The 24,921-nt window shown below is 44.0% G+C and overlaps 1 protein-coding gene across 2 annotated transcripts in view; it reads right to left on the bottom strand.

Annotated features, from left to right (window-relative positions):
* Positions 1–24,921, bottom strand: part of SLC39A13 (solute carrier family 39 member 13) — a 584,382-nt gene that overhangs the window by 226,106 nt on the left and 333,355 nt on the right. For both annotated transcript variants that reach the window (XM_044082895.1, XM_044082894.1), the window contains one exon: positions 13,530–13,580. In XM_044082895.1, coding sequence (XP_043938830.1) covers positions 13,530–13,580 — 51 coding nt within the window. The remainder of the gene's footprint in view (positions 1–13,529; positions 13,581–24,921) is intronic.

Genomic DNA, 24,921 nt, shown 5'->3' on the forward strand with positions numbered 1-24,921 from the left:
ATAAGTTATTTACTCACCATAACGTTCCATCTGGGTAGTTATACTTCATTTTCTGCAACCTGTGGGTATTCGGATCTATATCGGGTCCGAGCCGGCAATATTTTATCAAGCATCTGCTTCAAGCTCCTCCCCTTACCCATAATCCCTCACCTCTCCTACCTTCCCTCAGATCGAGTTTGCCACTAACCAAACTATTAGCAACTCAATAATGTTAACCTACAACAAGTTCGGGAGAAGGAGGGAGGGAGGGACGGTTGCAGAAAATGAAGTATAACTACTCAGATGGAACGTTATGGTGAAAACATAACTTCTTTATCTGAAGTAGTTAACTTCATTTATCTGCAACCTGTGGGACAGAGTCCCCAGCTACCAAAACTCCTGGGAGGCCCTCATGGAAGGATATTCCTGAGCACCGCAGAGCCAAAGGATGCTCTCCCTCTAGAGATCAAATCCAACTTATGAGAAATAAATGTATGTGACCTTGCCCAGGCCGCTGCTGCACAGATATCATCCAGAGAAACCCTAGACCAAAAAAGCAGCAGAAATTGCCATAGATCTGGTAGAATGAGTTTTAATGCGACCAGATGGGGAGAGGGCTTTATCCCTATAGACTTGCAGTATACATTGTGTATTCCATCTAGCCAAGGAGACCTTGGAAATGGCCTTGCCCAAAAAGGGTCTAGAAAAGGACACGAATAACTGGTCAGACTTACGAAATTGTTTAGTCCTGTGTAAATAGAAATGAAGCTGTCTATGAACATATAGCAAGTGCAGCTTATATTCACCCTTGTTCTGGAAATTTGGAAAGAACACAGGCAGATTAATCATCTGGTTAATATTAGAATCAGAAGCCACTTTTAGTAAGAAAGAAGGGTTCGTATGAAGCAAAACCCTGTCTTTATGAAAGATCAAGTAGGGGGGCACAGCAGACAAAGCTTGGATCTCAGAAACCCTTCTAGCCGAGGTAATGGCCACTAGAAAAGCTATCTTCCAGGACAGGAATTTCAAGTCTACTGACGCTGCTGGTTCAAATGGGGGTGTCACCAATGCCTGCAGAACTAGAGTAATGTCCCAAGGAGGTATGGAATTCTTAACCAGGGGACGCAAGAGAAAAGTACCTTTTAGAAAGGCCTTGCACAATCTCAAAGAGGCCAGAGCATTCAGATTTTCGCTGACATGAAAATTAGATATGGCTGCCAGTTGTACTTTCACTGTGGAGGAACTGGCCCATGTTGGAAAATATAGGACAAAAACTCCAACACTGCAGGAACCGGGGCTGTAAATGGATCTAAGTTTCTCTGAGAAGCGCAAATAGAGAAGCGTTTCCATTTGCTGCGATAAACCTTCCTAGTAGAAGCTTTGAGGGATGCCACCAGAATACTCTTTACCGAAGAAGACAGACTGGGAGTCCTAGCGATCAAGGGAACTGGAGCAACCAAGCCGTCAGGCAGGGATCCAGAATCCGTGGAGGAGTTAGAGCATGAGACCAGAGGATGGGGAATCACACTTGACGAAGCCAGAATGGGGCAATGAGGATCACTTTGCACCCCAGTCGGTAAGCTTTCTGAAGAAACTTCGGAATGAGAGGTAGCAGGGGATAGGCATACAGTAACCCGGGAGGCCAAGCATGGACAACAGCGTCTCTGGGGGAGTCCCCTGGGGAGGGGATCAGAGCGAAGAACTTGCTGCACTTCGCGTTGGAAGGAGATGCGAAAAGATCGCAGCAAGGGTGACTCCCACGCTAGGAAGATCTCCTCCGCTACTGACTGTTTCAGAGACCACTCGTATGGCATTAGAATAGCCTGACTCAGTCTGTCCGCTAAAATGTTAGAACATCCCGGGATGTGCATTGCAATCAGAAATAGACTGATGAAAATCGCCCACTCCCACACTCTCATGGCCTCGCGGCAGAGAGGGTAAGATCTGGTCCCTCCTTGTTTGTTTATGTACCAGACAACAGACATGTTGTCTGACTGAACTGCAATCGTCTCCAGGGGAAGAACAGCGTGAAAGGCTTGCAACGCTAAAAGCACTGACCTCATCTCCACAACACTGATATGCAAACTTGTCTTGGTCTGGGACCATGTGCCTTGGACCATCCTTCCCAAAAAGTGCCCCCCCAACCTGAGCTGGGAGGCGTCCGTGGTCACTGTGGCTTGGGCTGGGGATGTTAAGAATGGACACCCTGCCAAGATTTCCTGCGATTGGAGCTACCAAAGAAGAGAAATCTTGTAGGCTCTGCTGATCCGTATAGAGTAGTCCATGGGGAGGTCTAATCAAGACCAATGAACTGCCAAGGTCCACTTTAGCACCCTCATGTGAAGGCACGCACATGGAAGAATTGAAATTGCTGTGGTCATGGAGCCTAGGGCTTGGAGAACGTCGCTCGCCATCAGTGTCCTGGGTCCGAGGATCACTGACACATTGGCCCGTAGGTTCTGGACCCTGTCCTGAGTGAGAAAAACTTGTAATAGTAGAGTGTCCAACCGTGCCCCTATAAATTCTAAGGTCTGTGTCGGGTTCAAGTGGGACTTCGAGATGTTGATGGTAATTCCTAGATTGACTGCAAGATGCAGGAAGGAGTCTCTGGCCATGCAAAGTAGATGCTTGGTGGCAGCAGAGACGAGCCAATCGTCTAGGTAAGGAAACACCTGAATTCCCTGAAGCCTCAGGTGAGCCGCTACTACTGCCATAACCTTGGTAAACACCCTGGGGGCTGTGGTGAGACCGAAGGGTAGGGATCTGAACTGGAAATGACTGGCTCCCAGCCGGAAGTGAAGAAAACTCCTGGAGCTGCTGCAAATCTTGATGTGGTAGTAAGCGTCCTGGAGGTCTATCGAGCACATGCAGTCGCATTCTCGGAGATGAGTTAGAATGGACTGCAAGGTGACCATCTGGAATTTCTGCTTGGCTACGAACAGGTTCAGGGTTGACAGGTCCAATATGGGTCTGAGGTCCCCCATCTTTTTTGGCACTAAAAAGAACCTGGAGTAAACGTCAAATCCGGACTGATCTGGGGGGACCGGTTTGATGGCCCGATTGTAAAGCAACTTTGAAATTTTGTGCGCTGCAGCCTCCCTTTGAGTGGGGGGAACATTCGGGAGGCGCTTTGATTGGATGAGTGGTGCAAGGAACAGGATGGAGTATCCTCTGGATATTATTTGGAGCACCCAACGGTCTGTCGTGATAGACTCCCAAGCCGTTAGGTGCAATGATAATCTTCCTCAGACTGTCTCCAGAGTAGGACAGTCGGGAAACCCCTCAGGGTTGCTGCGTGGGTCTGTCCGAGAAGGTCTCCCTAGACCCAAATTTCCTTGGACCCCCTCTGCCTCTGAGGCAGCATCTGTCTTGTCCCCCTCTGCCTCTAGGGGACAAGTTGTCCTGAGTGTCCCGGGAAAACTGACATTTTCGGAACCACATCTTCTTCTGCCCTCTCTGATTCCTAGAAAAGGATCTTTGAGGGCTGGAGAAGTGGACTTCGACGGCAGACAGAGTCTTCCCATCCTTCTCGCTCTAGACTAAGGTGTCAGGAACCGTCAGAAGGAGCATTTGTGAATGATGCCTTGAAGGGGTCCGCGAATTGACAGAGTCTGAGCCAAGTGTGCTGCCTCATAGCTACGCTGGTCCCAGCCTCCCTAGCTGCGACGTGTTTGAAACGGATTTCAGAGTCACCATTTTCACAGAGAACAGTCGCTTGTCCTCTGGCAACAAGGACTCTGGGGGCAACATAGAGAATTCCGTGACCAGGTCTTGCTGGAGTCGAATAACGTGTGCCAAATAATTCAGCGCTTGTATGGAAAACGTCGTTGAAGAAAAGACTCGCTTCCCAAAGTGATCCACCGCCCTAGACTCCTTCTCCAGAGGGTGGACCGAAGAACTTTCCTGAGCCAGTTCTCTCTTGGTGGGGATCCCTTGTTCCAAGCCTGTCTGTCTGTGGGAGTAGAAAGGATCCTGTTTGGGCATTTGGGTATTGGCTCTATGGTGTCAGGCTCCTTCCATGCCCGCGTGGTAATAAGACCCACTAATGGATCTGCAGGAGGGGACACCCAGGATGTAGATGGGCCTGTGCCAAAGGCCTCCAGGAATACTGACTCATCCGTTGAGAGTTTTGGGGCTGACCAACCTCCCCTCTGGCGGAGGATTTCCATGATGTCTCAAAAGGAGACAACCTCGGGAGGTGACCTTCATCCAAGTCAGTATATTCTGTGAGGGACTCGGGGGAGTCCATGTGCCTCCTCTTACACGAATGCTTACGGGGGGGGGGGGGGGCTCCTCAGTGGGACTGTCTGAAGAGGGCTCATAAGTTACGGGGGGTTCCACAATGGGATCCACCTGGGGGTCCTCTAGCATGGACTGTCCTTGAGACAAGCTGATGGGAGTTGTGACCAAATCCACGGCCGCCTGGGTGGAGTCCAAGGTAATGGGCTGGGGTTTCAATCCATGGGAGAGAACCCTCTCCACCACGTCGAAGGCCAAAGGAGAGTGCACCTCCATGGCAGCCAACAAGGAAGAAGTTCTCCCCGGCTCTGTCGTGAAGATCGGGGCCGAGGCCAAGGTAGCCAGGGTTCCGAAGGAACGGCTAGGATCCGACAAAGTCAGAGCTGAAGACATCTCTGTTCCCTCGGACTCGGCTCCCTGTTCTCGGCCCCGAGAGTTGCTCGGATCCGAACAAGTCTGATCCGAGGAACTCAAGGTAATGGCTGGCGTCGAGGTTGGAGGAACCGTTGGCGCCGAACCCCCAAGCTCCTCGGATCCTCGGATCCATAAACCCCGAAACCGCAGGTCGGATCGGGGAAGGCCAGATAGGATGGAAGAAGTGCATAGAGGTCCCCTCTCCTGCCAGAGAGGGGCCTGTCAAGACTCCCATTTGGATTTGGGTCCGAATTAATTTCCACAACATCCGGTCCACATCAAGCTCCGACAGACTCCAAGTCGACCGTGAGGAGGCAACCGACTCGCATCTGGCCCTGTGAGACGACCTAGAAGAAGGCCTCTGGTCCGAAGGCTCCGTCCGCTCCAGGAAGAACCTCGGGGAATGGAGCCGAGGAGAACTGGTCCTAACAACTTTTGCAGGTGGACTGGGAAATGGCTCCCGCTCAGGAGATCACTTGCGGTGCCTTTCCACCCTTTTCTCTCTCTCTCTTTTGTCCTTGTCCTTAGATTTTTGTCCCCGTCTCAGCAGGCTTAGAGAGAAGTTGAGTCCCAGCCTGGGGGGGGGGGGGTGTTGGTCGGCTACTGGAGCCGATGTCGAGGCCGTCGTCTCTAAAGCAGAAACTGGTAGCAGGCCCTTGGCTACCAGTTTCGCCTTCCTCTCTTTTAGGGCCTGAGGTTGAACCCTGCACACACAGCACATGGCAGACTAAGATGGGGAACGCCCAGGCAAATAACACACAGAGTGTGGCCATCAGCCGGTGAAAGCTTGTGGCCACACTCTGTGCATTTTTTAAATGTTGGTTTAGGCTGGTGAGCCATAAACACACTTCACACAGCCAAACGCTAAACTAGACACGCACACACACAAGGTCTACTCTACCTCAAAAACACAAACTTTCTAAACTATTTTTTTTTTTTTTTTACAACAAACTGACAAGACTAAGGGGAGGAAGGGTTGCTCACAAACAACTACTGTCACACACTAATTTAAGTACCAAAAGATCCACTTATTACACCCAACTTGGAGCTATAGAGACCACGAAGCGTATGCATGAAGCGGCAAATGAGATCTGGGGGAAGGTTGGAGAAATGAGGGATTATGGGTAAGAGGAGGTGCTTGGAGCAGATGCTTGATAAAATTTTGCCGGCACGGATCTGATATGGATCCAAATACCCACAGGTTGCAGATAAATGAAGTTAACTACTTCAGATCTGTGCCTTTCAAACTCACTTACTTGTCACCACAGTTAAGCACTAAGAAATTTAGGTTTCATGTTCAGATTGCTATCACTGAGAAATGATAAAAACAAGGTTGAATTATACTGATCATTTGATAAGACCTATAATGGAGCACAACAAAATATTCTGTATACATAAATATGAATTGCAGAAAGTGGAGTCTGTTCAAAAAATTTCAGCAAGATCTATGTTCTAGTAGAAGGTGTAATTATCTGAATTTATTCACCATGAATTACTAGGGTTGCCACCTTTCGACATGGCTAAAACTGGAGTAAAGCCACACCCCTCGTGTCACCAGTAACCCCGCCCACCCCCTCTCCCACCAACATTCCGCCCATTTTGTGATGTCAAGATGACATAATTTGGCGGGGAACTCCCTCTTTTTCCATTCCTGCTGCTTGCTTTCGGCTGATTTACTATGCTTTTCTGAAAAAAAAGCATAGTGAATCAGCCAATTTACAAACTCGTATAGTCTGTTTCCTTTTTGAAACAGAATATCGAAGTTTTAAAGTGTTTTTCCGGACTACCGGAGAATCAGTTTGATTTCCGGATAGTCCGGAAAATAAACAGAGGGGTGGCAACCCTATGCATTACAGATATATTAGAGGTAAAGCAATCATGCCTTATGAAGCCTTTACTGACAACTTGCTTAAGGTATTACTAATTCTTAAAAATTACAACTCTATCTCACAATCATAAGGATATTCATTTCCAAATAAGTTTTGAAAAAGTTCCATACGTAGAAAATCTATTACTCATATAGGTTCGTAGGTAATTACTACACTAGCCGCCTTTGTGGGCTATGTTAAGCCTAGTTAACTTCCCTTTTTGTGCTCAAATTAACCTGTCCCATTTGGTTCGAGATTAGCCTTACCTATCCCATATTACCCCTAAGGAGAATAGCTGGGATCATATCATAGATAATTTGAGGGGATCCATGCATTAGTAATACAAGGGGCAGTCCTGTGGTAAATGTTCTGTTTTCCATCCACAGATCCAAACTGCAACTGAATATGGACAAGGATGAACGTTGATGTGAGAGTGTTCAATCTCGCCTTTGTTCTTACACATGGGTTCGGAGCCAATCCTCGGCTCCGTGTCGGCCGCTTGCAAGCTCTGCATCGAGAAGAAGCTCGAGATCACCTAATACCCACAATCCCCCTCTGCCTTTACCCCAGATCTAGTTTGCCGCTGCAGCGTTCGCATCACTGGGTCGAGCTCGAGCACCTGAGATAAGATTAAGAATTTTTTTCTTGTATTTTTTCTTGGTACTTTATTATATAAAGTTATTTAGTGATATTTTGTGTGTGTGTGGTAAGGTTAAGGGAATCTCGGTACCGTTAAGTTGTTAAAACTTAGAGTTCTCTTCGGGGCCTACCACCCCTTCTAGGATTTGACAACCGGATTGACTAACATTACTGTATTTGACAATTTTACCGGACTTGACTATTTGACTGGATTTGACTTTTCTCTCTTTTATAGTGACATGTCTGAAAAGGCTAAATCGGGGTTTAAGCGTTGCCAATGTGGGCAAAAAATGTCAGTAACTGACAATCATAGTTCCTGCGTCTACTGTCTTGGCCCTCTCCATCTGCAAGAAGACTGCTCTATTTGTCATTCTTTCAGTGGGAGGGTCATGACAGATAGGCGCAGGAAACTAATGGATAGAGGTTTGTTAAAACCTTCCTTTCAGGAGGCTCTGGATGCTTCTGACCAGGCATCCAAGTCCTCGAAGGAATCGAAGACGTCGGAGCCCAAGTCATCGGCTCTGAGCTCTTCAGCTAAAGTTAGATCACCGGTTCCACAGACTTCGGGGCCGAGTGTTCAACTGTTGTCAGTTTCCGAGCCTCGAGTCTTGGAACCGGTGATGGAGCTCCCTCCCCCGACACTGTTGAGGTCGGCTCCGTCTTCGGTTCCTTCGACCCGTTCTTCCAAGCCCCTCTCCGACATTGATGTGGACCGTGTGGTGCAGAAATTATTGGAACATACGGCCCTATCCAAACTTATCTCGGTTTCCACCCAATTGGTGTCGAAACTTGAAGGCCTTCCATTATCTCCATCCCTTCCTCCTCCGAGACCTGTCCAGTCTTTGGAGCCGGAAGAGGTTGATCTACTGATTGTGGAGCCCTCGGTGCCAGAACCGTCCTTTTCTCGGTCGGCTCCGTTCACCTCGACTCCGTCGGATCCGGTACCGGAGTCTCAGAGCCGACGATCCATCCTTGGTTCCGGGGCCGAGAGTCGAACCGATGTTTCGGTTCCGACTCTTCCTCTCGGGGCCTCGGCGCGGATCGATTCGGCTCCGTTCTCGGGGTCAATGCCTTCGGTGCCTGTTTCGGGGATTCTTCCCATTTCTTCGGAACCGGGAGATTCCTCGACTCGGGACCCGGGGGCATTCGATCTCATGAGGAAGGTGTTGTCTACCCAGACAACCACATCAGTAGAAGTAGCCTCTCCTCCCCATAAAGGACCGTTATCTTCCTCTGCACCAACGGCCACATCCAAGCGTCGAGCACCGGTGTCTCAGCCACCCCTGGAGGGTGCCCCCTCTTCCTCGGAGGCTTCTTCGGATGCTCCCCCGAAGAAGTCCCTAGGAAAAGATTGTGTAAGAGGAGACACTTAGATTCTCCACAAGAATCTTTGACATCCGATACTGACTTGGATGAGTCAGAAGGGTCCCCAAAGTCACCTTCAGAAGATGTCTCTTTTTCTGACATCTTGGAGATCCTAAAGCAGAGAGGTGATTGGCAGTCCCTTCCCCTTCTGAGGATGAGTCAGTCTTGCTGAAGGCATTCGGTGCTCGCCCTTCCTCCTCCTGGGTCACTCCGCCTTCGATGAGTTAATGGAGTTGATTGCTCGAAGGGCGTGGGAGACACCTGACACGGTGGAACCAGTCCCTAGGAAGCCTAATAAGTACATCACTGCACCCCAAGACAAGGCTTACCTCACAAAGGGAGTTCCAGTGGACGCCATGGTGGTGGCAGCGGCCACGAAAAAGGAGATGTCGGAATCTTCCTCATCTGTCCATCTGCCTAACAAAGATTCTAGGACTATGGACAGATACGGGAAGCGCATTTTTAGTTCAGCGGCTTTTTCTATGCGATCCCTGAACTATTTGACCCATTTTACACGTTTACAGAGGGATCTAGTCAAAGAGCTGGGAGATACCCTCCAGGGTACTACAGATGTGCGGTCTCAGAGAAAGTTACAGCACATCTAAATACCCTTACATCCATTGTTAACTCATCCATGAGGCTGATATCATACGCAGCCGAAGGATCGAGTAGGGCAGCAGCTTCAGTGATTGCTCTTCGCAGGCAATCCTGGATGCGCTTATGTTCATTTGCGGAAGCCTTCAAGTCTTCCTTTACTAACGCCCCATTTGATGGTGCCACTCTCTTTGGCCCCAAAGTAAAGGAGACCCTTACCCGGTGTGAACAGGAGGGAAAGACTCTGTCTGCTGTCGGAGTCCGTTTTCCACCCTTTCCAGACCGTACCCCAAAGGGCAACGTGGTGGGAAAATGTGGTTTCGAAAACCCCAAGGATCTTTCCCAGGCACACAGGGTGATGCCCCCTCTACAGGCAGAGGAGGGGGCAGAGGTGGAAGACGCCACCCTGGCGGCAGAGGGGGTCCGCAAAACCAAGGTGACAGGGATACCCCCCCTGGAAAACCTTTCCAGCACTCCTGAGAGGAGGCCCGACTGTCCTGCTCTGGAGGCAGTCGGGGGTCGCTTAGCTTTATACCCTCAGGCCTGGCAAAACATTACTACAGACAACTGGGTAAAAAGCGTTGTTACCAGAGGTTACAGAATACCATTCCTATCCACCCCCATTCCAAAGAGAAAACTCCCAGATGTACCGCCCCATCTGCGAGACCCAGCAGCTATAGAAATTTCAAAGCTGCTAGAAAAAAGAGTCATCCAACCAGTCCCAGCGGACCAAATAGGATTCGGAACTTACTCAAGGTTCTTTTTAGTTCCAAAGAAGACAGGGGACTGGAGGCCGATTCTGGACCTAAACAACCTCAACACCTTTGTCAAGAAAGAAAAGTTCCGAATGGTCCCGCTTCAATCGATCCTTCCATTCCTACAGAAGGACGACTGGATGTGCTCAATAGATCTGAAGGACGCATACTACCACATCAAAATGGCCAGGGCGTCTAGGGATCATTTGCGCTTCCGGCTGGGAGCCAGTCACTATCAGTTTCGAGCCCTGCCCTTTGGTCTGACCTCAGCCCCCAGGGTTTTCACCAAATGCATGGCAGTGGTAGCGTCTCATCTGAGACGCCTAGGATTCCAGGTGTTTCCGTATCTGGACGACTGGCTCCTGTCTGCCACCACCCGGCGTCAACTGATACAGGCCAGGGATTACACTCTACAACTTTGTGTTCACCTCGGAATTTCCGTAAATTTCGAAAAATCTTTATTACAGCCATCACAGCATATCTTATTCATAGGAGCGGAATTAGATACGCATCATTTAATTCTAAGGCTTCCTCCAGAAAGGATAGTCTCACTTCAAAGCCACATTTCTCTCCTTCTGTCGTCCAAAAAATCCCCAGCAAAGCTGGTTCTAAAGGTCTTGGGTCTCATGGCAGCTTCTCTCATTGCGATACCATTGGGAAGACTGCACATGAGAGTTCTACAATGGCTACTGTTTGCACAATGGTCGTTCCAACAGCTACCTCTGACACACGAAATTCTGATTACAAACACATGCAAATCACACCTAACTTGGTGGCTTCAGACTTGCAACCTTTCCAGCGGAAGACCATTTGTGCTACCCACGTCAGCGCCGATAACCACGGACGCTTCCCTGATAGGGTGGGGGGGCATCTTTCAGGGACAGACAGTCCAAGGCGAATGGACCAATTTGGAGTACAATCTGCACATCAATGTTCTGGAGTTGAGGGCAGTGTTTTAGCGTTGCAACACTTTGCTCCCCTTCTTCCTCTAGGGACTATTGCAGTTCAGACAGACAACATGTCTGTAGTCTGGTACATAAACAAGCAAGGGGGAACCAGGTCTTATCAACTATGCAGAGAGGCCATGAGAATTTGGCAATGGGCGGAGTCCACGGGTCGCTTTCTGATCGCAACGCACATCCGGGGTTCATCCCAGGTCATACCCGACAGGCTGAGCAGAGCAATCCTTTTGCCGCACGAGTGGCCCCGCAAACAGTCAATTGTGAAGGAGATATTTCGCAGTGGGGCCAGCCTTCCTGCGATCTTTTGCGTCTCCAATGAACGCCAAATGCAGGAGCTACTTTGCCCTATTACCCCTCCAGGGAAGTCCCCAGGGACGCGCTGGTGCACGATTGGCCCCGGGTCTCCTGTATGCTTTTCCTCCCTTTCCCCTGATTGCAAAGTTTCTGCAGAAAGCCAACAACCTTCAGAGGATGATAATCCTCATTGCCCCATTCTGGCCTCGTCAAATTTGGTTCCCCTTTCTATTGCAACACCGCATTCGGGGACCTTGGATTCTGGACCCAGAGCCAGATCTACTGACTCACTCGTCAGGAGTTCCTCACCCATCTCTCGAATCACTCCATCTAGCAGCTTGGCTGCTCCGCTTCCCTTTCTAGCCAGGTCTGACTCCCTTACACCGGCAGTTCAGAATATATTAGTGGCTTCTCATAAAGCTTCCACTACAAAAACCTACACCAGTAAATGGAAGCGTTTCATCTTGTGGGCGAATTCACATCATTTGGACCCTGTTATAGCTCCGTTAAACAAGATCTTGGAGTTTTTGACAGAATTGTTCCATGAAGGAGCTTCTCCTGCCACTTTAAGAGTGCAATTGGCTGCCATTTCCAACTTTCATGTGGAAGAATGTGGTGCGCCTGTTATGGCTCACAGACTTTGTAAGGCTTTTTTAAAAGGATCCTTTCATATTAGACCACCAGTTAGAACTCCTACATCACCTTGGAATCTGAACCTCTTACTTTCTAAATTGATGTTGCCCCCTTTTGAGCCAGCCTCAGTTTGCCCATTGAAGTTTTTATCGTGGAAGACTCTCTTCCTGGTGGCCATTACATCCGCTAGGCGAGTGTCTGAGCTTCAGGCTCTTTCTATTAAACACGCTTATTTGATTTTCCACTCTGACAGAGTATCTCTTCGCACTAATCCATCCTTTCTCCCCAAAGTTTGCTCTACTAATAATATTAATCAGTCCATTGAATTACCCACCTTTTTCAAAAATCACTCTAATAAGTTAGAGTATATGTTGCACAAATTGGATGTCCACAGACAACTCAGGTTTTATTTGGATAGAACAAAAGATCACAGGAAATCTGATCAACTATTTGTAGCCTTTGCTGACAGCAGGAAAGGTGTAGCGGTTACTAAACGAACTCTTTCCAAATGGCTAACTGATTGTATCATATACGTTTATGAGTCTTCTAATCAAACCTTATCGGTCAAACCTAAAGGACATTCTACGAGATCAGTGTCTACATCCTTGGCTCACGCAGCTCGCTTACCATTAGACACGATTTGTGCAGCTGCTACTTGGGCTAAACCGCATACATTTATCTCTCATTACAAAGTGGACAGGGTTTCTAGGGATAGGGCAACCTTTGGTTCCACTGTGCTCAAGAACGTTCTCCCGTGAGTTCCTCAGGATCATGGAGCTAGGGACGCTACCCATGTGTAAGAACAAAGGCGAGATTGAACACTCTCACATATAGAAGTTATGTCCTTACCATAACGTTCCATGTGGAGTGTTCATCTCGCCTTTGTTCTTACATTCCCACCCTCCCACCCTCAGGAAGAACGTTCAATTTGGTGCCTGGTCTGGAGTATTCTCCTTCTGCATTTGCAATAGTTGTATTTGTATGATACACTTGTGTATATATATATGTATATATATATATGTATATAGATGATCCTTTGATTGTGTAAATTTTGGTATGAGTGTGCTCTCTATGGCTGCTGGTTTGCTTGCAAACTAGATCTGAGGTAAAGGCAGAGGGGGATTGTGGGTATTAGGTGATCTCGAGCTTCTTCTCGATGCAGAGCTTGCAAGCGGCCGACACGGAGCCGAGGATCGGCTCCGAACCCATGTGTAAGAACAAAGGCGAGATGAACACTCCACATGGAACGTTATGGTAAGGACATAACTTCTATTTTTATGCGATGGGGAACATGATCCACAGCAGCAGTATCCTTTGCAAAATATATCTGTCCCTCCAAACCACTCTGTTAATGTTGCAGAAGTTTAGATCCCTAGACCAAGTAATGCTGATGCCATTTATCTGGCTTACTGATGTACAGTAAATCTGTCAGTATTGGGTTGGAGGATTCCTTGTACGCCAGACACAGGCCAGCTCTCTCAGTCTGCAGGATACCGAGTATAGCGACAGGGCTTTCAGTCTGTCCATGTAGGACATGCTGTTCAGGCCATACATCCTTTTAATAAGGCATCTCTGTGGGTGTTACAGTTGTTGCATGAATTATTATACCAAGACTGTATTGGCTACCATATACTGCTGAATGGCTACAAATTTGAAACTCAAATCTAAGCAGGACTTAGAGATGGGAAACGATGTTTTTGATCCTCATTTTTCTAGGTCAGTGTTCTTTTGAACAGCCTCTGAGCCAATAAACACTGTTATATAAAATTATGAAACTTGTCACTCACCTCATGAGGGATTTCATGAAGCAAAATAGCCATTGTTGTTAAACATCCAACCTGCAGGTAAAACAGAAGGAATGTTAGAGTGCATATTTGTACAATGTATACTAACAGATTCACCCTACTGTTCATTTACTGCAATTTACAAAATATAACTCTGTTGAATATTACTGCATAAACAAAAGTAAACAGTGTCTGGTAATTTAAGAAGTCATCTAACTAGTCATGCAATTTTAACTCATTAACTCAGAGTACCTTCACATGGCTCCTCTGTGCTTAAACCAGAGTGCTCTCTGAGGTGCTACATACTGTATACTGTTACACCCAAGTGCCTTCCACAAGCGCAAGTTACTTTACACTCTTATTTCAGATCTACTGTTAAAAAATAAGTTGAAAAAGTACCTGAACTTTTTCAGTTACCTTCTCAACTTAATTTTTCATCGTGGAGTTGCTAGGTGCTCATATTGGAATTTTTTTGAGAAAATTGGCTTGCCTTGCACGATCACAGCTAGCCCATTCTATATGTGTTTTCTGTATACTTTTTTAGAAATGGACCGCGGTGGTGCAGCGGTACCGTTGTTGCCTCACAGCAAGAGGTTCTCCCGTTCGATTCTCGGCTGGAGTGCAGGGAGTGCCTTCTGTGTGGAGTCTGCATGTCCTTCCGCGGTTGGGTGGGTGTTTGAAAAATATGCGTAAATGGGCGTGCCTTCATTGAAGGTTGGACGTCGAGATGGCACCTCGGCGTTCGTGAAAATCTACTGCCAATCATTAGTGGACTGGAGTTCCACTGTGGCGACCCCTAACCGTGAAAAGCCGAAAGACAAACAACAACAACATCGTCAAGACATCGCATTATTCTACAGCACATAAGCTAATAGTATGCAGCTATTATCTTATTTATAATCAAACCGTATTGACAGAAGAAAAATACTTTCGAACTTTTGCTCAAGATTCAGAATGCAGAGCTGATAACCTAATTTCACCTCCCCCATGCATGCTCACACTTTGTCACTTTCTCCCTGGTCCTCTTTTAACCGTTATGTAGAAAACATACATACACACTTGAAATAAATCCCTTCTCCCTAGAGTAAGTTAGTCGGTATACAGAGTCTAGTAGAAAGCTGACATACAGGGTCATATACAAACGGATTCACTTCAGAAGCTTGAATTTACAAAATCTCGAACTGCAAATAACCGTAAGCAAAAGATCGAGTTTCGTAAACTCGAACTTCTGAAGCGAAACCAAAAAAAAAAAAAAAAAAAAAAAAATACCACAAACTTTGCTTTTGCAGGGGGCTTCGCCCCCCTGGCTGTGCCCCCCACACCCCCCCTACTTAAATATACCAACTCCAAGGTCGCGCTACAGTGGGGAAATGGGAAATCTCCAGTCTTGCGCTGTATGTGGAAGCACAAAATGGGAGATTTCTCATTTCCTGTCAACACCACAAAAAAAAAAAAAACATTACGTACACACAGAGCGTACAAGAATCCTTGCCTCTGTCTGCACGCAATGTATTAAGGTAAGTAAACTCTTATTTTTATACACTACACATCTTCGATTTACTGAAATCTCGATCATGTGGTCTCGACCATATGACATTCGAGATTTCAGTAATTCGATTATGTGAAGTGTTCCCATACAAACACATATACGGACAACTCAAATTTAATTTTATAACAGCATAAATTGTTCTTATTATACTACTTGTTAGTTGCCTTAAAACCACTGACTAATACTGAAGACATACATGTCTGCTGCTGAAATGACTGTAAATAAATGTACATATTAAGGAATGATCCTCAGCTTCTTACGCACCTGTTAGATAGAATTCAGGATGTCACTGATGTAATCACTCACATTATTATTATATCTTTTCCAGCTATTGCTATTTTTCACCCAGTTCTGTCCAGGGGATCTCTAGTCTGTTCTAGGAAAGGCATGAGTACAGATACAGAAAGTTTTCAAAACAAACCGCAAAACCGCACAACAGTTAGGTTAGGTTGCAGCAGCAATGACGATGGTCCATTTGTTGCCAGAAGTATTGATTCACTCAGCTCCACACTACTGTAATCTACCAACTACCGTTCTATAAGCATTAAATATAATTTGTATATGTATGCTTTTGTTTTGGTATGAAGAACACGAACAGTTACACTAGGTGTGGCGAGAAGCACGTAGCTGAATTGCGTTGATGGAGCACTAGAGGGTAAGCAAGATGAAATATCTGGTGCCCCTACTAATAACCAAAATAAGTCTGCATTTGAAGTACGGATTGGCAAGGGGCTGTAAGACTGGAGAGATATGGGTTCTCCGAGTGGCAGTTACCACTTTTTTTGGGTGCCTAAAGTAGGGTGAAGAAAGATTTGTGCAGGATAGCACAAAGCCGTTACCAATGAGCCTAGCTTGTTTTCACAGTCCTATCAAAATTAAAAGTTTTCCTGTTGTACAGTTTTAACCTCATTGCTTCATGCCCGGTAACGTGTTTGACTATCATCAGTGTTTAGATGAAGGAAAATGTTTTGTCCATTGAAAATGACAAGGTAGAGAATCAAAAAGAGTGGCTTTCAGCAGTGCAGGGCAGTTTCTTACTATCATACTTGGCCATTCTAAATGTCCATTTGTTGGTGTTGTAGAAGGAGTACGGGTCAGTTACTAAGAGCTATCACTACTGCATGCAGCCACTGTGGCATGGCATGTACACAGTATCCTATAGCCTGTATACAAGCCTTTGCTTTTCTACTGTTTTGCAGAGGTCATTTCTGGTTTCTGTACTCTGCATATGCCATTCCTGAATTGGTAAGGGGCCATTTGATTTATTGGCATTATATGTTTTACTGTTTTGCTGACTGGAGAAGTCCTGCTGGGCAGAGCCCACTTGCATTGAAGTCCCAGAGAAAAAAAGCTCCAAGAGTAAATATGATGGAAAAAGATGCGTTTCAGTAATATAAATAGAACTGGTTACATTTACATTATAAAACACACTCTTTTGAGAAAACACAATAATATTTGCAGCAAATTGCAGGGATGTTAAATATGTAAAAATGAAGAAAACAGAGGAGATGTTAGTACAACTGAAATATTTCACTTAGCGTATAGTACATTCTACACATGACACTGATACTGTAAATCATTATGCTAATTCTTAGTCAGGATTATAAGAGAGCACATTGTGTACATACCATTTACAGCAGTTTGGCCTGAATATTTGTTATAGAAGTTTAGCCATTGAGATATGCTTGAACCTTTATGAGTTCATAAAAATCATGTCATTGGTTTAGTTGTAGGTTGAAGACAGTATAGTGAAGATGATGGTAGTGTCTAAGGAGTGGTATTACTATTAGCAAGAGGTATAGTGAAAATAAACAGGTAAAAGTATGGTATATAGGTAGAATATACATGTAGACAAAGACATCCCCCATGCCTTGGAGCTTGCATTGTTTTTTTAGGGTCTCTATTAGAGCATCGAAGTTTCAGAACTTCGAATGTTCTAATATAGACCCCTAGTAACCGAAAACTGATAACATCGAAAATTCAGAACAGCAAATTTTTTCCTAGGGAAAAAATTTGCTGTACCAAAACACATACACACAATACAAACACACCAAACAAACATCAATCCACATACATACACCTAAAATCTTACATCTAAACCTACACTAAACTGTACATACGCCACTATCTACCCACTTAACTTAACCCAAACTCCAACCCTAAGGTCCGTCACTATCGCACACACACCTCACCCGCGCCCTAACCCTAACTCACCTAACCCACACGTCCACACAATCGCATACTTACCTGAACCTGACCCGTAAATTTCCACCGCAGAGCTGAAAATTGCGAAACAACAGGAACGGACAACTGAATTCATTCCCTAGGAAAAAATTTGGTTTTCTGAAACTTGGCTATTTTCAGCTTTCGCTTATTAGGGGTCGATATTAGAACATTTGAAGTTCTGAAATTTCGATGTTCTAATATAGACCCTTTTTTTATTGTTCTGTTTTGTATCACCTTTAAAAATTTTTTTTTTTCATTTCCATGCATGACTTGAGTCCCTTTTATATGAAACATTTAATTGTCCCCTTATTGCACCCAACTGTGGGTTTTGTGCTGTACAAGCATGGGGAGATATGATGATTACACTTATGAGGCTGTAGAGTATCTGTGCTTAGGTTACAAAGTAATGGTGTGGTAGAGGTCTGGGAATAGGAGGAGTAAACTTAGTAGACTGCAATATATGTTTCCAGTAATTTTTTGGGGGGTTGCTGTAGATGTGAGAAGAGAGCGACACGTGAAAGCATGATTTCTGGGACTGCAACAGTTTATTGTTATAGGGAGCATACTCAGTGATTTATGGTCTGATAGGTTGCTTTTAATCACCTTTGTATTTTTCTTAGGAATTGTTTCAGAGGGTAAAGATAAATGACTGAGACATGAACATAGTTTACTTGCTGTTATTATGTGAAAAGCATGATAACTAAAAATTCAAACTCATTAGATCCTCCTGTCATGCTGAATGTTTCCTTTGATATTATTGGCAACTGTAAAGCAATAGTGCACTTTATGTAGAAAATTAATTATATCAGGTGGTGTGTGTGTGGCTGAGTGTGAGTGCACTGTCTTCACCATTCTATCTTCAGAAGTGATGTGCACCTTGTGCTACTAAGCTAGTTAGTTCTAGATAGTTAACCAAGATCCTGTTTCACACAGATGCATTGTCTTATTGAGAAAACATAGGATCACAGGAGGAGGTTACTAGACTAATGACCCTAAGGTCCTTACAAGCCCAGCCAAGTTTTACCCTTATTTCCACGATCTGCACCTATCTCCACTGTCCAAGAAGGACACAGGTGCAACTCCAGGGGTGAATTTACGATTTGTGCATACATCCACTTTTTACTGAAGGGGTCGCTTGGGTGAATGCTTCATTTTGGCGATTGCACATACTAGGAAATGTTGCTGAAGGGCCGTTTAGGGCAATATTTCATGTTGGTGCTTGTCATAGTTCAACATTTTACTGAAGAGGTCGCTTGGGTGAATGTCTCACTTTGGTGTATGTACAAACTGCAAAATATTGCTGAAAGGGTCACTTGGGTGAATTATTCATTTTGGGAAATGTACATCAACATTTTACTGAAGGGTTTGCTTGGGTGAATGTTTAATTTTGGTGCATATACATACCAGGAAATGTTACTGAAAGGTCGTTTGGGGAAATATTTCATTCTGGTGCTTGTGCATACATCAACATTTTATTGATGGGGTTACTTGGGTGAATGCTTCATTTTGGTGATTGCACATACTAGGAAATGTTAGTGAAGAGTTGTTTGGGGAAATGTTTCATGTTGGTGCTTGTGCATAGTTCAACACTTTACTGAAAGGGTCGCTTGGGTGAATGTTTCATTTTGGTGCATTTGTACACTTGGACATACTAATGAAGATGTTGCTTGGTGAAATAATTCATTGTGTATCAGGGAAGTGCTTGTGCAAACATGGTCAGACTGCTGAAGTGACCACTTGGCAATATAATTTATTATGTCATTTTGATCCTTGTGCATACACAACACAAACAACTGAAAAGGTTACTGGGGAAAACAATTCATTGGTGTGTCAGGGAAACCTTTTGCATAATTGGACAATCCATTGGGCCATTTCATTTATTTATTTACTTTACGTTTACTGGGCTAGTGCAGTAATCTGAATGGACCATTTGCAGGCACAGCCCTGGTGAATAGGATCACATAAGACATGTTCATGACACATGAACAAAACATATTTTCAGATGCAAGGATATGATAAAAAATACATATTTACAGACAAGCGAGCATGCTACAACATTTAGGTCAAGAAACAGTATTTAGCCTGTAGTCAAAACATATTTGGGTGGGATGAAAGGCTTAGTGAGATACATTATGGTGTTGAGATTCAGCATTGCTCAGCCATATATTTTGGACAATATTACTGCATTTTTCACTGCTGTGTCTTATTCTAACTAGAACGATGGTTAGGTGACATAAAATTATTTACTACTTTTGGAGTAATTCTTACATGGTGTTTTGGTGGGAGGAACGGCTCAGTAATATATGTGTTATGCTACTTTTACTGAATTACTCAGGTCTTCTCCTAACGGAGGGTAATGAGTTATTGTTACATAATATCTGCACCAGGTAATATAATGAATGCCTACTCTGCAGGCTATGTGCGGCAATTATCACCTGTATCTAAGCATGCAGAACCTTGCAGTACTGAAATGTGGGTATTTATCACATTAACAATAAGTGCAGTTACAGTATAACAATGAGTCATTCTCACCTGTCAGGTAAAACTCTGAGCAGCTGCCACTGTTATTTACATAAGTAGAAGTTATCACTTCGATGAATGCACAAGCTAGATTTGGGTTATAAAAATTAGGATATTTTTTTCATATTTTAGTGAATGACTTTGATAAGGAAAGATGTCAACGTGTTAATACTTCATTTTGAAGACAGTATTAGTCCTTACAACATGGTAAAAGAACAGTGCCTGTGTGCTGTACACATGTACAGATATCACAATTTATTTAGGGCTTATGTATGAATTTTTTTCATATTTTGGTAAATAACTTTACAAGGGAGCATGTCAATGTGCTAAGTAATACGTCATTTGAAGACAGTGTTAGTCCTCACAATGTGGTAAAAGAACTGTGCCCATGGGCTTTACACATGTACAGATATCACAGTTTGTGTAGGACTTAGTTTATGAGAGTTTTGATTTTTTTTGCATATTTTGATAAATAACTTTGCTAGGGAAATTGTCAGTGTGCTAAGTAATACCTCATTTTGAAGGCGGTTCTAGTAAGTACAAAATGGTAAAAGAACTGTGTCTGTATGCTGTACACATGTACAGACATCACAGTTTGTTTAGGACTTAGGTTATGGTAATTGTGATTTTTTTTTTATATTTTGGAACATAACTTTGCTAGGGAGCAAGTAATTGTGCTAGGTAATACCTCATTTTAAAGACAGTGTTAGTCCTTACAACATGATAAAAGAACCGTGTTTGTATGCTGTACACATCTACAGATATCACGGTTTGTTTAGGACTTAGGTTATGGAAATTATGATTTTTTTTAATATTTTGGTAAATAACTTTGCTAGGGAGCATATAGTTGTGCCAGGTGATACCTCATTTTGAAGACAGTTCCAGTATGTACAGCATGGTAAAATAACTGTGGCTGTATGCTGTACACATGTACAGACATCACAGTTTGTTTAGGACTTGGGTTATGGAAATTATGATTTTTTATATTTTGGACAATAACTTTGCAAGGGAGCATGTCAATGTCCCAAGTAATGCCTCATTCTGACGGCGGTATTACTCCTTACAACATGGTAAAAGAACTGTGCCTGTATGCTGGAGACATATACAGATATCACAGTTTGTTTAGTCTTGTAGGATTATGAAAATTATACATTTGCCACATTTCTCATTATTATGCCCATATCTTTCCATGGGAGCATGGTGACGACACAAGTGATGCGACATTGAGCCACACAACTTGTACACTGATATGTAGTCTCTGTCTGTTACAGGTGATGAAATATTATGCTTTATCAATTATGATAAATATAATAATCATATTTCTGTGAATATCTCAGTAAAAAAGCATCACACAGTAATGGTTAAGGTATCATTTTCAAGAGGATATTTATACAAACAAATTAATTACAAATTGCATGGGCCTACATGGTACATTCACCAAGATATTGTGATTTGTTGTACCAAAAAGGTAAAAAATATGCAAATTATCAACATTCCTTGACAAATATCTAATAATGACTTAGATACGCCCTATCAACATTTGCACTGCTGGAAAGATCAGTGTCTGCTGAACAACTTTCACATTTACATTCTTTGTCTAGCTCTTATGGTTACAGAGTTATTTACATTTGTTTTCTGTATGGTATTACAAATGGATTAGCTGAGAATGAGCTCAGGCTGCACTGTTGTTCCTATGGTGGGAGTAAGCAGGCAACATTTTCTGAGTTGCTCCGGAGTGAATGAGTTAAGTTATTTTTGCCTAATCACAAAATGACGCAGCCAAAATAATTATTTCAGTCTACTGTTGACATATAGAAATAACTAATCTGTGTTAAATTCTCCTGAAGTGGTTCAACATACTTAACATAATCCTTAATCTTCCCATGCATATTCACTGTTACATAAGCAAGTGGGACACCTACAAAATTCTTCCCCTACTCATGAAGGACAGAGAAATCTGACAGGCAGAAGCCAGTCTTTGACAAAGTAACCTGTCCAAGGTGCTCCATTAGGCTATGGATGCAGACAGTCTGTAACGGAATAGATGCCAGCCCACTAGCCTTCGAATGCTGAAAAGAAGCAAAAAATGAAACATGTAAAAGGTAGGAAATTAAAGTACATGTAAAACATTTTAAGGCACAGGAAAGGGTATGAAGAGGTTAGGAGGGACAATCTGATGTCAAGTCCTTTATGTTACGACTACTGCTCTACTTTGAAAGCTTCTGGCAGAATGCAGAGACTCCGCACAAAATAACCTCACAAAGGTAAAACAAAGAAGAACTTAGGAAGAAACAACTTTAAAAGTAAAGTAGGATGACAGGGTAAAAATGGACAAGATGTTCCTTCTATAACTAACAAAAAAACTGTCAAACACTCAAGGTAGACTGAGAGAAAGAGAAAAAATATAAATCATTATAATGGTTAGTCTTCAAGTGGATAGCGCAGTACTTTCAAACCACAGAACTGTTTTCCAATAGCAGGGATTGGTTTCTGGTTTTCTTTAACCCTACCGTATCTTCTTTTCACTCCCTAGATCCTGTTGAATCTTACAGATAAAATAATGAAGGACCAAAAAGAATAGACAAGACCTCATCCAAGGAGCACTGAGGGGTTAGACATATGGAAAAGCAAGAAGCAACCTCTAAGATCTAAAGATCAAGCATTAATGAATTTCTCACATAACCCCTCTATCACATGCCTGGGAGTTTCCTGTTGTAAATTTAACTAGAGGACACAGTCCAACCAATAATCCTTCACCCACATGAATAAAGAATCAAATGAAGAAAAAAGGAATGAGAAGAGTAAATTCTTGAAGGAATCCATAAGCTGCAGCGATACAAGGGTATTGCTACTGATGACTCAAAAGAAAACCTAGACCTAGACATCATGTTTAGTTTGCAGAGTTTTGCAGAAATGTCCACTGAAATCCTCATAACTGCTTCACAGTATCATCTAAGCAAGCGTTTTGCAGAAAGACTGACAGATAAAAAGAAGTTATGTACTCACCATAACGTTCCATGTGAGTTGTTCCATCTCGCCTTCATTCTTCACTGATGGGTTCGGAACCAATCCTCGGCTCCAACACGGCCGACTAGCAAGCTCAAAGTTCTCCAGTAGCTCGAGACCAAACTCCTTATCCCACAATGCACTGCTGGAATTACCTCAGATCTTGTTTGCTGCGTATCATATAGAAGTACAATAATTATTTTGCCTAGGAATGAAGACACATTGAAAAACCAGGATGAAGACTGTCTCCAGGTCAACTGCCAGCCAGGAGGGAGAAGGAGGGAGGGACGTGAGAATGAAGGCAAGATGGAACAACTCACATGGAACGTTATGGTGAGTACATAACTTCTTTATGTAAAGTTGTTCAATCTCGCTGTTCATTCTTCACTGATGGGTAGGCATCCCTAGCACCCTGATCTTGGGTGGCTCACGGAAGTACACTCTTCAGAACCATAGAACCAAATGAAGCCCTGTCCCTGGAGGCCTTATCCACTTTGTAATGAGTTATAAACGTGTGAGGTTTAGACCATGTGGCTGCCGCACAGATGTTGTCCAAAGGTAATTTGGCTAAAAAAGCTGAAGAGGTAGAAACTGCTCTGGTTGAATGAGCCTTCACCTTACTAGACAAGGGCATGTTATGACAAGAATACGTGTAAGTGATAAAATCCGACAGCCACTTAGACAAGGTTGTTTTGGCAACTGGTTTACCTTTCCTGGCCTCAGAAAAAGACCTAAAAAGCTGATCTGATTTATTAATGTCTTTTGTTCTGTCTAAATAAAATCTAAGTTGTCTGTGAACATCCAGTTTGTGCAACATATATTCCAATTTATTGGTGTGATTAGGGAAGAAAACAGGCAACTCAATGAGTTGATTGATGTTAATCTCAGAACATACTTTACACAAAAAGGATGGATTTGTCCTGAGAGATACTTTATCAGCATGAAAGACCATATAAGGAGGCTTGATGGATAAGGCTTGGAGCTCTGACACTCTGCGGGCTGAAGTGATGGCTACTAGTAAGATAGTTTTCCACGACAGAAATTTTAGTTCACAAGATAATGCAGGCTCAAAAGGAGGAAGAATGATGCGAGATAACATAAAATTCAAATTCCAGGGAGAATAAGGTGTCTTCACTGGAGGCCTCATGTGAAAAGAACTTTTTAGAAAAGCCTTAGACAATTGGTGAGCCATAATATTCAATCCATCGATCCCTAGATGGAAATTAGATATAGCAGCTAATTGTACTCGCACCGTAGCAGCCGCTGCTCCTTTGTTGAAAATTTCTGTCAAGAATTGTAAAATAGAAGACAATGGCGCTTGGTAAGGGTCAATGTTATGGGAGGAAGCCCAAATGGAAAATCTCTTCCACTTACTACGATACAATTTTCTAGTGGAAGGCTTATGGGAAGCCAATAAAATTTGACTATTGTTATGGGAAAGATTATAAAGCCTGGCTATGCAGGGAATTGTAGCAGCCAAGCGGTTAGCTTCAGTATCTGCAATAATGGATGAAGATCCCCTGACAGATGTGTCAATAAGTCTGGAACTGGGTCCAGGATCCATGAGTCTTCCCGAATGTGATGGTAAAGAAACGGAAACCAAATCTGCCGAGTGCAATGATGGGCTATAAGGATGATCGTCCGTCCCAGCGACTTTGCTTTCTGTAAAAATCTGGGTATCAGAGGAATTGGGGGAAATGTGTAGAGGAGACCCGGGGGCCAATCGTGGACAAGAGCATCCCTCGGGGAGTGACCTGGCGTGGGATTCAGGGCAAAATAGCTTCTGCATTTGTTGTTGATATGACTGGCAAACAGGTTGCAGGAAGGCTGGCCCCATTTGCGGAAAATCCTATCCGCAATCGCTTGTTTGAAGGACCATTCGTGGGGCAATACAATTGCCCTGCTCAGTCTGTCCGCTATGACGTTGTATTTGCCCAGGATGTGCATTGCTAACAGAAAGCGCTGGGATGACACTGCCCACTGCCGTACTCTGAGGGCTTCTCGGCAAAAGGGATAAGACTTGGTCCCGCCTTGCTTGTTCAGGTACCAGACCACTGACATGTTGTTTGTCTGTATTGCAATTGTCCCTAGAGG

The sequence above is a fragment of the Protopterus annectens genome, chromosome 9.part0, assembly GCF_019279795.1.
Source record: "Protopterus annectens isolate FY-2018-M chromosome 9.part0, PAN1.0, whole genome shotgun sequence".
NCBI lineage: Eukaryota > Metazoa > Chordata > Ceratodontiformes > Protopteridae > Protopterus > Protopterus annectens.